Consider the following 18610-nt stretch of genomic DNA (forward strand, 5'->3'; position numbering starts at 1 on the left):
TCAACAACAACAATAACATACAATGGCGGATCCAGGATTAAGCGGGTGCAGTCTATCACCCCTCCTTTTTATCCGAAAGGATTATAAGGGAGTTTTTCTAATTTAAGTGACATTATTCGATATGAGATTGTTTATTTAATTTCAGAGTCGCCACTTGGAATAATTTATGGTGTACATCGATTTTTTTTTAAAATCCCAAATCAAGGAAAATTTGACTTTGTTTAAAGTCTGCGAAACCAAAAAAAACTAGATAAGGAATTATGTTAACCCGGGAGAAGGTGTTAGGCATTCCCAGGTTCCGTGGTTCTAGCACGGTCGCTTAGAAATTTGTACTTGGCCTATCCTATCTAATTACTTATTTTAGGACCTATGTTTATTTTTACCTTTTACCGTTATTAATCACTTGATAATCCATATTTAAGAAATTAACCTAAGATGAATTACGCGTACATATACTCAATTCCTAACACTTAGTTTATTTAAGAAAAAGGTTTAGTCAAAGTTGCGCGAACACATACTTTGAATTTATTTGAGAGAAACGTAATCATAATAACAATTCAAAACTTGCGCCTAAAGCATTTCTACGAATATTTGATTAAGGCATTTTAATAAAAAAAAAATATTTAACCATGGTTAGCGAACGCATACCTTGGCATCACAACTATGTCATACATAATTGAAATAGTTAATCTAATTTTAAAGTGAACCTAAAATTGTGATTATGTCTCTACGTATTCTACGAGGTGTAAAGGTTCCATACTATATGAGATACTTATTTGAATTAGGTGGGGGGCAACTTACGTATTGGCTGCCAAACAGGCCCGTAGATAAGAGAGTTTGGTCCTTAAGAAGAGTTAACCTATTTACATTGCAGGATGTTGGGCCCAGCAAGCATTTCGGACCAGGTCCATTATTCTTAAAAGGAACTTAAGCCTTACTTTACACAGTTTAGTCTTGTTCAAGCGAATTAAAGCCTTCTTATCTCACCACTGCTTTCCGTTTTATGAAACAAATTGGCCAAAATCAACTAAAGAGGAGTGCAACTATAGAACCATCTCACATGGAATAAGACAGATTATCAGTTTGGGGAAAAACAACTAAATGATGGCTTACTCCTTTTAACCAAGAATGAAAAAAAAGTGAAAGAACTAAGAAAAACAAATCGATAGTAACTTATTCAAACTTCCAGAATAAATGCTAAGAATGGTATAGATGGACAACTGAACTATTTAAATCGATCTAAAGCAAAACAAACTGATTACATTCTAACATTTACAAATCTGGCGAATTATAATATCATTATCAATAATGGTAATAGACATAAATCCTTAAACATATATACATGGATTGTTTATAATTATGACTAAACTGAACAAAACATAATCGATCTTATGCTTAACCTCCCTCTATAGATAACTCCAAATCCACCCTTTAGCCTTAGAGTTCACCAATCTGACCCAACTGGTGGTCAGATCAGCAAGCCATAACCATGCATTCAGTAATAAACCATCTCTTTACATTCCAAACTCAACACAAATCCACATACTTCAACAAACCAACACTACAGTAAAGCCTTTTTGAACTGATACTGAATCTGCATGGTTTAAACAAGGCTGAAACTGTATTCAAATTTAAAACAAAAATTTAACAACTTACACGACATGCTCCAGGTATTGTTAATAGCTATTTAAACTAATATTTAGAGTTAAACAATCTCGGTCACCATCCAATTTATAATCAGCTAGTTTACAACATGGAATATTAACTCAGAAATAAACTCGGAATTACAACATAACCGAGCTAAACATGAGATAATTTCAACAGCTCCCAAGATAACCATAACAGTTCAAGTGACCAAATAGTAGAGCAAAGAATTCTGGCTTTCTTCATTTCAAAACACCAAATAAATAGAAACCACACATAAGTTTAACTAAATCAAGATCTACTAATTAACATACTAAACATAAGAAAATTAGCAAATGGTGATGGAAAATTAGGATTTCATGGAATAATAAAGAAATTGACTAATCCATGCCAAAACAAAACTCAGATTTAAGGTGAGTACCTGATTACAGCAAGATAGACAAAAATAGAAAATAAATATCTGGCTTTGGAGAAGAAGTAAAACACTACAAGTAGTTAAAAACAGCAACAACAGCCAGAAAGAACCAGAAACCCACAATCAAACTCGAATTCCTAGCATAAATGGAGTAAACCAGTAGGAAAATGGAGAAAAGGAAAGATAGCCTTGAGAATTTTTTTCCTGTTTCTATATCTGATATGGAAAAAAAAGCTCGAGAGAGAATAAAAATCAGTATTCAGGGATGCATTTTAGAGTAAGTATGCTGATGATAATGTGTATGTGTGAGTGAGTGTGAGGTCCTTTATATAGAGTGTAGGAATGCAAAAGGATATGAATGAGAGAGGGTCTTATAGAGAATATTCCAACATGGATTTCAGAGATGTCAGCTGTAAAAAGGGATAAGAAAGCATCTTTTTAACAGATTTTAGTACATCTATCCTTTTATCCAATTTTCAGCATCTTTTTAACACTAAAAATGGACAGTTGTCTAATACTAAAAGCTTCTGATATTTTATCTGAAATTTCTTCATTTCTTAACTGCCCAATTGACCCCTTTAAGTTCTTGCTATTACCCTTTTCACCCATACAGTTTCCAAATGTGTGTTCAAAACATTACTAAGCAACTAATTGAGGCAGGAAACATTGTAAACAAACCAAACAGAAATGATTCATTAATTAAACCTAAGTAAATTACTGAGCTAACTAAGGTTGATTAAGCTAAACAAAATATGGTTAAACTAACTAACAATGCGGCTAACTAGATAATCATAAAAATAATTTAAAAACTAATCCCATTTTTAATTAAACACGCAGTAATGAAGAACAAAACAAACAAAAACAAAGATAAAACCAAAACCTAAGTGATAACATAAAAAAATAAAAAACGGAGATAACGGGAAAAGAGAAAGATACTGATTTTTGCTGGAAGCTGAATCGACGAGCGATGAAAGCATCGAGGTTTGGCCGGTCGGTGTTGACTGGGTTGGAATCGGGCGAGCTTCGAAATAGACCAAAAATGACTCTAATCAATCGTTCTCGCTGAAAACAATCAACTAGCGTAGGTTTTGATCAAATCGAGTCTCGAAAACTCAAAAAAAAATCAAAAAAGGTGAAAAAGTTAGGGTTTCTGTTTTTTAGATTTGAATTTAGAGGAATTCGGTGGGGTTTTGGGAAAAATTGATGGTGGATTGATGACGAGGGTGAGGTGAGGAGTATGAAGTAGTGATTTGGTTGGGTTTGGGAGTGGTCCGCCGTCGTGAGGCGATTTTCGGACGGCGGAGAATGGTGGAGAAAGGCTGAGGAATCCTAGGCGGCTAGGGTTTAGTTAGGGTGAGAGAGATAAGGGAATGAAAGAGTCTCTAAGGGTTTGGGGGCGTTCAGACCTATTTAAGGGATGTGGGGGTTAGTTTAGGGTCGTTGGATTAGATTAGATAAAGGGATAGAATTGAATGGGGCGAAATGGTGGCGTTTTGGGTTAGTATTGGAGCTGGACCGGGTGAAGGATTTGGGCTTGGGCAGATTTGCCCAATTTGGGCCTCTGAGATGTTTGGCCCAACACAATTAAAGCCTAGTTTTTCCTTTCCTTGTTTTTTCTTTCTTTTTCTCTTCTTGATTTTAAATCCTACTTAATTAAAATAAAATCTTAAACTAAATCCTAACTTAAATCTAATTTGTAAAATTAATCTACACTTTAATAATTAATTATATTGAAACTATTGAAACAAAATTAAGAATTTAAGATTAAAAGCTAAAATATATAATGACCATTTTTATGTATATTTTTTAATAATGCAACTAACCCCTGTAAGTAAATCCTAAATACAATTAAGATTTAAAAAATGCCATGTAATGATAATTTGGATATTTTTTATGATTTTAAAATATTAAAAAATGCATAAAAATACAACTAAATGCAAACAATTAATTAACAAAGATTCCTAAAAATTAAAATAATTAGAGAAATCCTATTTTGTGAATTATGTAGGAATATTTTAGCCGGGCAAAAATCACGTGCTCACAGCTGCCCCTCTTTACTCGGAAACACGAAGGATTTTCGGGTAAAGATAAAATGAGCAACTAAGAGCGATTTTTGCCCGTTTGGATACTCCATGGGAATCGTTTGAAAAAGTTTGACCGAACCTTACTCGGAGGTTGCCTACATATCCTTAACTATAAAGGAAACAGGTCAGTGTAGTTCTGGAATTTTGGTAGCTGGGACTACTGAATAACTGTGATTTTACTGATGTTGTTGTTGTTACTGCTTGCTGAGATCCTTATTACACCAAAATTAAAATGAAAAACTAAACTAACTAAGCCTATCAGCTACGAGTTACAAGATTCCTATCTATAAATCTTCTGAAGCTTGATTTTGAGTCTTGACTGGTTCTTCATGCAGACTCTGATCTAAATCTTGATGCTTGTTAGCTACAAGTGCTGATTCATTCTTCTTCAGCTTTTCCAGATCAAGGCGGGACATGCAAAGCTTGTGACTTCAATCATGTCTTGAGTAGTCCACATCTTTTCACCTTCTGTGATTTTCTTTTTCTTCTTTTCTTTTATTCTGAATTGAAACTTCTTCTTTTTTTCGTCTCGAACCTAGTGCTTTAAGGTATAACCTATTTAGAAATCAAAACAAACGAAACAAACAAAATTTTCTACCCCAATTTTCACTAGGAAAATTTCGTGAGTGATTTGTAACCAAAACTCTGTACTATCTCATTATTGAAAGCAATAAAAATCATGATTGTGTATCCTTGGGAAATAGATATTAGGGAGTGGGGACCCTATGTCTAAAGGTAAAATCAATTAGGGACTAGAAACTCTAGGTCGGAAAAATCACCAGGTTATGCTGGTATCAACTAGGGAAGGGCAATCCTATGTTGGAAAGTCGTCAAGTTATAATGACATCGACTAGGGAGTGAGACCCTATATTGGAAAGATCTTCGGGTTATACTGATATCAACTAGGGAGTGGGGCCCTATGTTGGAAAAATCATCAGGTTATGCTGGCATCAACTAGAAAGTGGGACCCTATGTTGGAAAAGTCATCAGGTTATGCTGGCATCAACTAGGGAGTGGGAACCTATGTTGGAAAAGTCATTAGGTTATACTGGTATCAACTAGGAAGTGGGACCCTATGTTGGAAAATTCATCAGGTTATGCTGGTATCAACTAGGAAGTAGGACCCTATGTTGGAAATGTCATCAAGTTATGCTGGCATCAACTAGGGAGTGAGACCTTATGTTGGAAATGTCATCAGGTTATGCTGGCATCAACTAGGGAGTGGGACCCTATGTTGAAAAGGTCATCAGGTTATGCTGGCATCAACTAGGGAGTGGGACCCTTTTCATCAGGTTATGCTGGCATTAACTAGGGAGTGAGACCCTATGTTAGAAAAGTTGTAGTTAGGGATTGGTGACCCTATACTACCATGGCTTTGAACTTTTCTTCTTTTCTTTCTTTGCATTCCACTTTTCATCATTTTTATTTAAGAGAATGAGTAAAGAATTTGGAGGAGACTTCCCTTTGGGTTGACTATTGTTGCAGAACCATTTTAGTCTCTGCATGGTTTACTTTTTTGTTGCACCTATTTCTTGCAAGGTTGCTTTGAATTACACCTGTCTTCCTTGTTTTTCAAACAAAGAATAATTTATCAGTTTGAAATAGTGGTTAGTTTTGTGGCCTTGAGCATTTCAATCACTTGATCTTTGCCCGACTTCTTAAATAAAAATCTCCATTGCTTGCTTTCTTTCTGGGAATTGGTTTCATTCCTAAACCTAGGGATCTTGACTTTTCCAAAACTTTAACATGATGGTTAACCTTGTGGGACTTAACCTTTTTTCACTTTATTTTGCCTTTATGGGTATTTTACTTTGATTTCCTTTCTTTTTAGGAGTTTCTGACTCCAAAGCATCGGCCATCATGGCTAGTCGAGGTCAACTCGATGCACCTGCTGAGGCTGGGTGTTTCCTTGAATATTAGCTTTCGTCAAACAAAACCCTGTAAATCAATCTTGCCATCATTTCTTTGTCTTAATTTCGGAACATAATTAGATCGAAAGGCATTCAAAGAAAAATAAATAATGGAAAGGATAATGAATTTAAAGTAGAGGCATCCCTTTCGGGGAAAGGAAAGAAGGACTTATCTGGAGTATATGCAGACTTCAATGAACATGACATTCCTCTTGGACTGGATACCCGGTCGTGCGAACCGTCCAACTCTCATAAACTCATCATAACTCATACTTCAAAACTGAGAAACCTTCCCAGGATTCTGTCGATACCGATGGCTGTGAAGATCCCCTTTTCGATCAGTGGTGCCCTTTGCGGGTTTTCACCAACTGGCCTCTCTAATTTATCTTCTCACCATCTCCTGATAGTACTCTTTGTGACTTTTCACTACCGAGACTCTCTCATTTCAATTTCTCTACTTACCATTGCCCTATGGTGCCTGTGTGGGTTTTCACCAATAAGATTCTCTCATTTTATTTCTCTCATTTGATTGTATTAGATCCAAGTAACCATATCCTCCAATTTTGGACATCTTTACCGATTGATCGTAAGGACTTGAACGGGATTTAAGGTAAAAAGAATTTGGATTGAATTACAACTTTGGAACTTTTCAGGTAAAAATATTGCCAAATCATTGAAACTTCTGTCCCAGTTTCAACTTTGGGGAAATGTGAATTTTTGTTTTGGTGTGACTGAACCCCAGAGAGAGGTTGTCTACGTATCTTTTTTGAATGAAGTCAAACGTAGTTCAAGAAAAACTTTTGTTTTTGTTTTTTCTTTTGTTTTGTTTTTCTTTTTTTTTAAAACTTCTTAGTTCCAAAGAGGGTAATCAAAGAAGAGTAACTGGCTCAAAAGGTTTGCAAAGGGTTGAAAGTGTTTGGGTAGAGAGAATGAAAGTTGTCGTCATCCCAATCGGAGAGTATTAAGATTGCGTAAAAGGTTAAACAAAATACCTTTTGATTGCATCAACATTAACAGCTGTTTCAGGATTATTTCCTGCTATGTCTCCCAAATATAGTGCTCCTTTCGGCAATAGTTTTCTTACAATGTACGAACCTTTCCAATTTGAAGCAAATTTTCCTTTTGCTTCCTCATAATGCAGCACAATACATCTCAGAACGAGTTTCCCCACTTCAAAGTTTCTAGGCTGCACTTTCTTATTGTAGGCACGGGCCATTCTTTGTTGATACAACTGCCCGTGGCAGACTGCGGCCATCCACTTTTCATCAATCATGGTTAATTGTTCTAAACGGGTCTTGACCCATTCATCATCCTCAATCTCAGCTTCAACAATGATTCAAAGAGAGGAAATTTCAAATTCTGCCGGTATTACGGCTTCAGTGCCATAAACCAATAAATAGGGTGTTGCCCCAACTGATGTGCGCACGGTTGTATGGTATCCCAATAATGCGAAAGGTAGCTTTTCATAGCATTGTCTAGAACTTTGGATCATTTTCCTGAGGATCTTCTTGAAATTCTTGTTTGTCGCTTTAACAACACCATTAGCTTTGGGTCGATAGGGGGTAGAGTTACGATGCGTGATCTTAAATTGTTCGCATACCTCCCTCATCAAATGGCTATTCAAATTTGCAGCATTGTTTGTAATGATAGTTTTAAGAATACTAGAATGACAAATAATGTTGGAATGCACGAAGTCCACCACTGCTTTCTTGGTGATGGATTTGAAAGTGACTGTTTCAACCCATTTTGTGAAATAATCAATGGCAACCAGGATGAATCTGTGCCCGTTTGAAGCTTTTGGTTTGATCGGCCTAATGAAATCCATACCCTAAGCAACGAATGGCCAAGGTGCTGACATAAGATGCAACTATGAAGGCAGTGCATGAATCAGGTCGCCATGTATCTGACACTGATGGCACTTTCGGACAAAACTGAAGTAATCCTTTTCCATGGTCATCCAGTAATAACTTGCCCGAAGGATTTTCTTTGCGAGGACGCATCTGTTCATGTGGGGCCTACATACTCCCGAATGCACTTTGTTCATGATCTTTCCACCCTCTTGGGCATCCACGCACCTTACAAGATTCAAATCTAGAGTTCTTTTGTACAAGACCTCTCCACTCAAGAAAAAACTGCTGGCGAGCCTTCTAATGGTTCTCTTTTGTTCTCCGCTGGCTTGCTCGGGATATTTCTTTATTTTCAAAAATCTTTTGATATCATGGTACCATGCCTGAACATCTGGTTCTATTTCAAGTGCATTTCAATAACCATGTCTTTCTCGAATTTGGATTTCCAGTGGGTCAATGTGGACATTGCCCGGATATGGCAGCATTGAGGCCAAAGTAGCTAGTGCATCAGCTAACTCATTGTGGAATCGAGGAATATACCTGAACTTAACGGACTTGAACCGTTTGCTAAGAGCTTCTACATATTGCCTGTATGGGATAAGCTTGATATCTAAGGTTTCCCATTCACCTTAAACTTGCTGAATAATCAAGTTGGAATCTCCCATGATTAATAATTCCTCTATATCCAGATCAATTGCCATGGTAATGCCCATAATGCAAGCTCCATACTCGATAGTGTTGTTCGTACAAACAAACTGAAGCCGGACTGTGGCCGTCGGCAAAATGAAAATTGCCCCAATCCCAACACCTTTTGCATTTACAGCTCCGTCAAAGAACATTTTCCAAGCCTTGGTGTCTTCTGGAATTACTTCAACCGAATTTACTTCTTCATCCGAAAAGTAAGTACTCAAGGGTTGATATTCATCATCAACAGGATTCTCAGCTAGGTGATCCGCCAAGGCTTAAGCTTTCATAGCCGTGCGGGTGACATAGACAATGTCAAACTCACTGAGCAGGATTTTTCACTTTGCTAACCTTCCCGTGGGCATTGGTTTTTGGTATATGTACTTCAGAGGATCCATTATAGTTATAATATATGTGGTGTAGGCCAACAGGTAATGCCTAAGCTTTTGGGCGACCCAAGTTAGGGAGCAACAAGTTCTTTCCAACAAAGTGTACTTAGCTGCATAACTAGTGAACTTCTTGCTCAAATAGTATATGGCTTGCTCTCTCTTCCCGGTCACATCATATTGCCTCAAGACACAGCCAAAAGAATTTTCCTGGACTATAAGGTACAAGAACAAAGGTCTCCCAGGCTCGGGTGGGACCATCACTGGCAGATTCGACAGATATTCTTTGATTTTATCGAAAGCTTCTTGACACTCATTTGTCCATCTGATTGCCGCATCTTTCTTTAACAACTTAAATATGGGCTCTCATGTGGTAGTGAGTTGAGCAATTAACATGCTGATATAATTCAATCTTCGCAGCAGACTCATGACCTCTTTTTTGGTTCTCGGAGGTGGCAAATCCCGAATAGACTTTATCTTTGTTGGATCTAGCTCGATGCCCCTCCTGCTAACTATAAACCCCAGAAGTTTCCCAGATGGAACTCCGACTGCACATTTAGTTGTATTCAACTTCAAGTCATACTTGCGCAGATGCTCAAAGAACTTTCTCAAATCCCGTACATAGTCGTCCTGCGTTCTAGATTTAATGATCACATCATCCACATACACCTCAATTTCCTGGTGCATCATGCCATGAAATATGGCAGTCATAGCTCTCATATAAGTTACCTCGGCGTTCTTTAAACCAAATGGCATGACCCTATAACAGTAAGTGCCCCAGGGTGTGGTGAAAGCCGTCTTTTTTACGTCTTCTTCATCCATCAGAACCTGGTGATACCCAGCATAACAATCCACGAAAGACTGTATCTCATGTTTGGCATAGTTGTCAACAAGAATGTGGATGTTTGGTAATGGAAAGTTGTCCTTGGGGCTTGCTTTGTTCAAATCCTGATAATCAACACACACTCGGGTTTTTCCATCTTTTTTCGGAACTGGGACCACATTAGCCAACCATGTGGTGTATCAGACCACTCGGATCACACCAACTTTCAACTGTTTGATGACTTCTTCTTTGATCTTATCACTGATTTTGTTTTAAACTTTCTCTGCTTTTGTTGGATAGGTGGATAACCAAGATAAGTTGGCAATTTGTGCACTACCAAATCTAAACTCAATCCTGACATATCATCATAGGACCAGGCAAACACGTCTTTAAATTCAAACAAAAGTTAGATCAATACATCTTTAGTTCTTTCATCAGTGTGAATGCTTATCATGGTTTCCTATACCTCTTCTGGACTACCCAAGTTAACCGGTTCGGTTTCATTTAAGTTTGGCTTAGAGCTTATTCTCAAATCGTTCTAGTTCTAGATTCATTTCCCTAAAAGCCTCAACTTCATCATATTCTGGTTCTTGATTCATTATTTCACAGCTAGATAGCGTGTTAGGATATGGGCATGAAGTCCACAAGCATGTCATGTTATTTAAGTCCGCATTATTATAACTAAAAAGAGAAAGATAAGAATAACAAAAATAGAAAGAATAATAGAAAGAGATTCATAGACGATGAAATATTGATTTCATTTCATTGAATTTGAAGATAAAAGGGTTTACATCGGAATTTAAAATACAACAATCTAAAAACATTCGAGTTACACCATGAAATGACACGGGATGCAGAAAAGATCGCAAGACTGAACTACCAAGATACCCGTATGACAAGGAATGGATTAGCCTTCCAATTTTGAAGTTTAGCACTTGGCCGCATGTATTGAACCTCAGTAGTGCTTGAGCCTTCGCCTGGTTGGACCATGTGAACCTTATACATCATTTGCCTCATTGCCTCGCAGATGTCCTCAATTTCATCGGTCGTGAAGGGCTCTTCTTCCTCTTCTAAATACCTTGGCTTAACAAACATCTTGGCGAGGTACGAGAGTGGCTGAGGCAGGGCCCACCAATCTTTCTTGCATTCATTGGCCCACTTTACATCGGCCTTGGTGGCCTGAAAACCTATGCCAAAGAACTTCTAGTTGACAGTCAAAGTGACGGGTTTTGTAATGCCCTATAAGGATACCCTGAGCCTTTTCCCGGGCTTGTACCCATGTTTGATAATTTCACTAGCAACCATGATTGATATGTTCGATAAGAATGGTTGAGGACATGGTTGGTTCCTTCCTCACACTAGTCTGCGACCACGATTTCAAAAGCTTGGTAGATGATGTGTTCACTACCCTCTCTAGCCTCCAAGCATGGGGCTAACGGGTCCCTGTAGATTGATTGTTCATCTTCTCTGTGGACCACTATTTTTTGGTTTTCATGTTCGAGCTTGACAATTTGGTGGAGAGTAGAGGGCACGGCTCCCGCGACATGGATCCATGGTCTTCCCAAGAGAAAGTTACAATAAGTGTCCATGTCAAGAACTTGGAATGTTACTTCAAAATCTACAGGGCGAATGGTTAGGACCAGGTCAATTTCCCCTATCATATCCCGCTTGACATCGTCGAAAGCACGTACGCAAACATTGTTGGGTCTAATCCTTTCAGTCCCAATTTCCATCCTTTGTAATGTTGATACATGGAAAATGTCAACTCCAGATCCACCATCTAACATAACCCTTTTCACGTAATATCCTTCACACTTGATAGTCAAATGAAGGGTTTTGTTGTGGGCAGCTCCTTCTGGAGGCAAGTCATTTCGGCTGAAGTAGATTCGATGACTTTAAAAAATTGCTCTGCCATTCTTTCCAACTGTTCAACCGTGGTTTCAACCGGCACATACGCCTCATTCAGTGTGTTTAGAAGCACTTTCTGATGTTCATTTAAGCTCATTAGCAAAGACAAAAGTGAAACTTGGGAAGGAGTCTTTCTAAGTTGGTCAATTACATCATACTCCGAGGTTCTCATATTCCGAAAAAATTCCTCTGCTTCTTCTGCACTAACTTCTTGAGTGGAAACTGTTTCTGCTTTGTTTTGTTCAATTCTTCTGGGTTATGATACTTCCTAGATTGGTTCGTTTCATTTATTTCTCCCATAACTTCCTTTACTTTGTATGTGACCACTGTCTTATTGTAGTTCCAAGGGACAACAATGGGGTCTCTCATGGGATTCTGCGGTGCACAACTGATGACCAAAGGTTCATCCAAACCAGGTAGAATTATTGGCCTCCGCATCACATAAGTCCCTTTTGGTACATATATCCTTGGCATAGTCAGTGTGGCTTTCTTCTGTTCAAATCTTTTAGGAGGTTTTAACATGAGTTGTCCCTTCCTGGGGGTTCTTGGGACGTAGAGAATGACATCTTCAGCTGGTGCTGCCCCTATCTTTGTTTCTGCCACATTTTCTGCATTTTGGGGAGTGGAATTTATCTTCTTTTCATTTCTAACCTGTTTTGCCATTGTTTTAGGTTTCTTTTCTGCATCGGTGATGGCAATAATAGCTTTTAGTTCAGGGTAAAACTCTTTATCCTCATAAATCATCCCGATGACCGGCCCGTTATTGTGGGCCGGTAATGGGTTTTTGGTTACATTGGGGACTTCTTCGTCCCTTAGCACTACCCGCTTCTGTTCGATCAAGTTCTCGACTGCTCTTTTAAGGGTCCAATAATCTTCGGTGTCATACCCTTCCGCCCCAGAATGATAAGCACACCTGGTACCTGGATTGTATGATGGAGATTCTGGTTCTATCTGTTTGGAGGTACAAGATGCAACAGGCCCATTTGGACTAATTTTGGGAAGAGGCTGAAATATGACTCACCAATAGGTGTGAAGTCAGCTTTTCTGGGTGGTTCACGAAGACAGGTGTTGTATTGGTAATTATTCTGTGGTGGACGTAGATTATATGAGGCTTGGTGAGGAGGGTTGTTTCTTGGAGGTGGAGCTATGTTTTGACTGTAATGTTGTTGTGGCCGAGTGTATGGCTAGGCATTCATTAATGCATAAAAATGAGGGGCCATAGCATATGTTGCATCCTGGTGGGGGTAATAATGATGCGGGGCCCTAGAAGTGGAACCAAAATAACCCCGGGGTTGACGAGAGTTTCTCAAACTTGAAGCTATCATGGCTCATTCTTCTTTCTTCTTTCGGTTTGCTAAACCTCCCGAGCCACTCTGGATGGCTTGGGAAGTGGAACTTATAGCTGATTGACTCATGATGCAGCCTGTTTTTAGGTCATTTTCTACTATTTCTCCAATCTTTATGGCAGACATCATGCTTTGGAAATAATTGGCTTATTGGGCATGTAAGAAGACACTAACCATCTCGGCCTTATCCATTGGGGTTTTTACCCAGGTCGTTTGTTCACGCCAAATGATAGCGTATTCTCGGAAGCTTTCTTTTTGAGGTTGGACAAAGAATTCCGAAGCTATGTCCACATTGTATTGGAACTGCCTTACAAAATCCCAGGCCAGGTCATCCTATATGTGCCAATGGGAGATGTCTTGGTCCATATACCACTCCAAAGCAATTCCGGTCAAACTCTCTCCAAAGTAGGCCATCAGAAGTTCTTCCTTTCCACCTACCCCCCTCAATTGATTGTAATATCTTTTCAAATGGGCGATTGGGTCTCCATGCCCGTCGTATTTCTTGAATTTTGGAGTTTTAAAGACAATGGGCAAATGCACGTGAGGGAACATGCATAAATCAGCATATGACACGCTTTTCTGGCCACTCAGGCCCTGCATATTATTGAGGTTTTGTTCAATGCTTTTCATTTTTCATGCCATCTCTTCTTGTTCAGGATTCTTCATGGCTCTCTCATGTTCTATGGGATACTAATATTGTTGGTGGGGAGGATAAGAGTTTGGAGTAATATGAAAAGTGTCCAATTGGAATTGGGGTGCTTAGAAAGTGAAAGTTGATGGTTCGAAGCTTTGTCGAGGCAGTGTTGGTTGTGCTACAGTAGAGACTATTGGTGCAGTAAACACTGTAGAAGATACTACCAAAAATGGTGCCTGGGGGTGAACATCAGAAGGCATACCAGTGAAATTAGCCGACATGGTGGGGTACCCAAATGGAATAAATGGGTTGGTCACAAGAATAGGGACGTTGGTAGTTCCACTTGACCTTGGAAGTAATTCAGGGAACCCGGGGATGGCACTGGGTGGTTCTTTTCCATTAGACCAAGCGTCCCAAATCTCCATTATGCGGCAATGCAATACTCTATTTTCTTCAGCAGTTGCTGATTCCGACACTGGGATAACTGACACCGGGCTATCCTCGGAGGGATTAATGATTGGTAGGTGAGTTTCTGATGTCATGGCAATACTTCCTTTAGATCTCGTGAAATAAGGGTGTGAAGCTAGGTTACCACAAAACCAACCACCTAAAAAGTAGAACCCGTCCTAAAGCAGACACAACAAACCAGTTAGTTTGAGACATTTAACACATAGGGAATCGTACATTGGGGAATGCAATGCACCTAAACAGTTAAAGATTTTTCTAAATGCTTTTGCAACGGCTGTGTGTTTTATCCCGAATTTGCTATTTCTTTTATCAACTTGCAAATCCTGAATCTTTTCTTTCTTTGTGCTCTTTTATTTTCTTCACTCTTACTTTCTTTTTATCCGATTCTTTTTTTTCTTTCTCTCCCTTTTTGATTTATTACTTAGGTTGTCTATAGCTATGATCGAGTCCGATGAGGATTGCCTACATATCATGATGCCGCATGAATCAGATCATTATGTAGTTCAGGAAATAAATGCAAAAAGAAAAGAAAATTTTGGGATTTTCAATTTTCATTAAACAAAAATCTTTTTGGTTTTTCTATTACAATGACTCAAAGGACTAACGACTATTAAAGGAAACATACAGACTCGAAATCAAAAATAACAACACATCTTGAAAAATAAAGTATAGACTCAAAATTGAAGGCTCAAAAGTACATAAGAGCTTCTACTGGTACTCTAGGAGCCAGTGGGACATTATCCGGTCTTTGTGCGGGCCTTTGTTCAATATCTTCTTGGAGACAGTCTAAATAATCCATTACCTGGCGAACGAAGGTCATCATAGTAGCGACGAACATAGACCTAGTCATGTCCTCACATTTGTGACATTTCGTCACGACATAATCAACTATCTCCTTGATCCTTATTCTGATAATTCCTTTTTCTTAAAGCAGACGCCCGATTTGTTGTGCCCGAGCTTCCAACACTTGTGCGTCAGTGTTGTTTTGGTTATGTAGTTGTTTCACGCTTTTTTCTAGTTGGAAAATTAAAGCGTAGCAATGCTCTTTTTGTGCCTTAAAACTGGACCATTTCATTTTCAAGGGAAAACAACTTTTTCTTTAGAACCATTACCTCTTTGTCATATTTCTGCTTCAACTGGTAGGCTAATTTGGCCAACTTTGTTTGAGCGTTTAGCAAATATTTTTCGGCCTTTATCAAGTCATCCACATATACCTTCATTCTCAGGTTGTTGATGAGTTTTCCATCATTCTCACTCCTGACAGGCATTTTGGCGGCTATCCTCATGTCCCGGAGTTGGGCTCGGAGTGCCTCGTTCTCTCGGGTCAATTTTCTCTTTTCACCTTTGACCACATGCACATGTAAATCATTGTCAAATGCGAGGTTCCTCAACTTTTCCTCTAAGGCATGGATGGTGGCTTTATACTCCTTTTCCTTTTCTCCCCTGGCTAACCGCTCTTGGATTTTTTCATCAAAAGCTTGGATATGAGGCCTTTTGGCGAGCCTCTCAGACTCGGGCTCTGGCTCCTCATTAATGTAGTTTCTTCTTTAAAACCATGTGGCATAGCCTGGATCTACTTCACCTTTTGCAAGATCAGACACTTGGGTATCCTCTTTCAAGTATCGATAACCATCCTAGATTTGTTGGACTAATGCCTCGGGAATTGGGGCTTCGAGGTGTAGTTCAATAACTTGGACACTCAGGTCTTCATCATGAGGCACTACTTGATATCTTCCCAACTGCCTTAGGACCCTCTGTAGTATCTCGCCCCTTTTTTCCTCGCGGAGTCTGGGTTTTGACATTTGGGACAACTCCTTTTCTTTTGGAATTGGGTAAGAGATTTGAAGAGTCGCCACCTAACAGATTAAGGTGCGTTAGGGCACCTAGAACAAATAACTCATGAAACCAGTTTACATCACCAGAGATCGGGTAAGGGCTCAAAATTACCTTGAGGGGAAGGTTTTAGACATCCCTCGAGGTTCACAACGGCGGGTCCCAGCCAAACTCAATTAAGCGAATTAGTCTTAAAGGAAAGTAAAACAAATCGATAACAAGAATTAAAGGGGTCCTACATTTTTTAGCTTATAGGATCATTTCCATGCAATACTTGGTAACTTTCCCCAAATTGGGGTGTTACGCATAACATTAGCGCACAGGTCATCATCTCTTTTACTACCCCATTACTATCTTTCAGTTGTTACCTAAGCGTTCTAGTAGCTTCTAATACGTACCTTATGTGTACACTACCCGTCCCTTACCTATAGTCCTGGAGGTGTTTAGGACTTCTATTTTGGATGGATTTAGACTCACCTACGTTGCTTAAAAATGAAAAAACTAAGCGACAAACAAAATTCATATAGGACTATCATGTAAGGAGAAAATAAAGGGGGGGGGGGCTCATGTTAACCTCCACAAATAGCCAACCAATGCACGCAATTCAAACAAACAAAGTTTTTTAGTTTAGGATCATATAGACAAGATATCTAGATGAGCATGAACATAATATACAACGGCTTTGATAAAGCAAGCAACAATACTTATCAGTTTGCCTACTGATTTTTGTTAATATTCTGAATCTAGGCGTGTTTCAAGCAGCAAGAAATCATAGTTTTTAGACCCAGAATTCTCAATTACCCTACATGCTTGCCAAGTAAGGACCAGAGCAGAACCCTATAGGCATGATATATAAAACTGTTAATTAACGACTACAGTTTATAAACCAGTTACTGATTTTAACAAACATGTTTTTATCTCTTTAGATCCTATAGACATGCTTTCTGATTTACAGAATCAGTTAGCTCCTATAAACATGATTTCCAGGTGTTGGGACCGATTTACTTATTCCCTATAGTCATGATACCTAAATTGCAAAAACTGATTTTTATATCCTTTATAAGCATGATGTCTAAATTGCAGAAACTGATTGTTAGTGTTATTTCCTATAGACATGATATCTAAGTGCATAACTAATTTTTATATCTCCTATAGGCATGATATCTATCAGTTTAAATCCTACAGATATGATTTCTAAGTTTTGAAACTGATTTCTTTTATTCCTATATGCATGGCATCTATTAATCATATGCGGGCAGATTTTTAAGCATATTGTCAGAAAAAAAATATTATTCAAACAAATAGGATCTTATAGACATGGTTACTAATGCATGTAAAATGTGCATGGATCATATGGAGATGATTTCTAATGCAAAGAATCTATTAACAGGATCTAGCATGCGAGTGAAGTACAGAATAAAACAATCAAAAAGTCCTATAAGCAGTATCTCTAGTATGCCAAAAATGTGAAAATACAGAGTCACAAACAACCAGAAAAATCCTATAGGCAGGATCTCTAAATAAGTATGGCATTCGCATGATTCCATCAACATAGTTAACCCATATAGGCAAGATTTCTACCCAGTTTTATACAAAGATATAAAAAAACAGCTTTTACTAATAAACCCTAGATCTGTTTATTACAGAGATTATTATAGCCCAAATAGAATAAATTATATAACAGTATCTATTACACTATAGGGAGCTTTTATAGGCCCAATATGAACCTGGGAACCAGGCCTTCAAACATAACAACTTTGGAGTATAATGGTAATCCATCCATAGCATATAAAATTGGGCTCCTGGTGTGTCAAAGTTCCCAAAGGCCTCAAGGACCTCGGGCAATGCTCACACTAGGACCACATTCAGAGAAACATTTCATAAAAGATTGGAAGACCAGCCCCAATGTGTCAGAGTTCAAAGGAGTCTCAAGGACCCAAGGCAGTGCTCACACTAGGGGTGATAAGAACCTAAATAAATAAGAGTGGAAGTTTGAAAACTAGTACATAGAGGGTAAGGGGGAACATGTTTAGAAATCAGCACATATAGAATAGTAACAGAACTGCACCAGAAAACAAACAAACTCATGTTCACCATATAATTCAACTAGGTTGATATTTGTTCAGACTAGATACTCATACCAACATTTAAAGTAATCATAAAAGCAAAGATACTTGAACTAACATACAGAATTAGCCACATATTACATGCTTGCAGTATCTAACAATAATCAGAATAGGGAACATATAGCTGAATTAGACTGGGTTTCACATTATTAAAGGTAACTTAGTTTAGCATGTAATTATATAGAAAGCAGAAGCATGCTGAAAATTTAAATAGACTATTCGAATAAAGCATATAGAACATAATAGAATAATATGAGTTAAAGCATACCAGTTGAGAATAAAGCAAACATGAATGTAATAGCAGTTAGAATCCAGAGAATCTGGCCTTGGTTTTCAGCCGGCAAAATAGTGCAGAAATTAGAGCAATAGAAAGAGGAAGCTCAAGTTTGAGAGCAGGGAGTTTGAAAGTTTTAAGTCGTAAAGTGTGTAAGTGTCTCAGTATGTATGTGTCTGAGTGTGATTGTCTAAAATTAGGACAAGGAAGGGCTTTTATAACATACAA

The 18610-nt window shown here is 38.3% G+C and overlaps 1 protein-coding gene and 1 long non-coding RNA gene across 2 annotated transcripts; both read right to left on the minus strand.

Annotated features, from left to right (window-relative positions):
• Nucleotides 1-1240: 1240 nt before the first annotated feature.
• On the minus strand, nt 1241-3443 carry LOC104222133 (uncharacterized). The gene is made up of 2 exons (XR_709883.2): nt 2996-3443; nt 1241-1594 (listed from the first exon to the last, which is right to left on the minus strand). It is a non-coding gene; the product is annotated as an uncharacterized lncRNA (long non-coding RNA).
• Nucleotides 3444-10019: 6576 nt separating this feature from the next.
• On the minus strand, nt 10020-15417 carry LOC138879210 (uncharacterized). The gene is made up of 5 exons (XM_070158806.1): nt 15262-15417; nt 13906-14307; nt 11910-12706; nt 11202-11668; nt 10020-10180 (listed from the first exon to the last, which is right to left on the minus strand). Exons 1-5 carry the CDS (start codon nt 15415-15417, stop codon nt 10020-10022), a joined length of 1983 nt encoding a protein of 660 aa, XP_070014907.1.
• Between the last annotated feature and the right edge of the window lie 3193 nt (nt 15418-18610).

This window comes from Nicotiana sylvestris, chromosome 10 (genome assembly GCF_000393655.2).
Source record: "Nicotiana sylvestris chromosome 10, ASM39365v2, whole genome shotgun sequence".
Taxonomy (NCBI): domain Eukaryota; kingdom Viridiplantae; phylum Streptophyta; class Magnoliopsida; order Solanales; family Solanaceae; genus Nicotiana; species Nicotiana sylvestris.

What these genes read in the sequence shown, in the direction of transcription:
- LOC138879210 (XM_070158806.1), bottom strand. Translation starts at nt 15,417, where the DNA reads ATGCCTGTCAGGAGTGAGAATGATGGAAAACTCATCAACAACCTGAGA. An exon ending in AGCAGAAATATGACAAAGAG is followed by an intron (nt 14,308 to 15,261) that starts GTAATGGTTCTA and finishes TGTCTGCTTTAG; the next exon opens with GACGGGTTCTACTTTTTAGG. An exon ending in ACCCCCAGGCACCATTTTTG is followed by an intron (nt 12,707 to 13,905) that starts GTAGTATCTTCT and finishes GTCATATTTCAG; the next exon opens with CCTCTTCCCAAAATTAGTCC.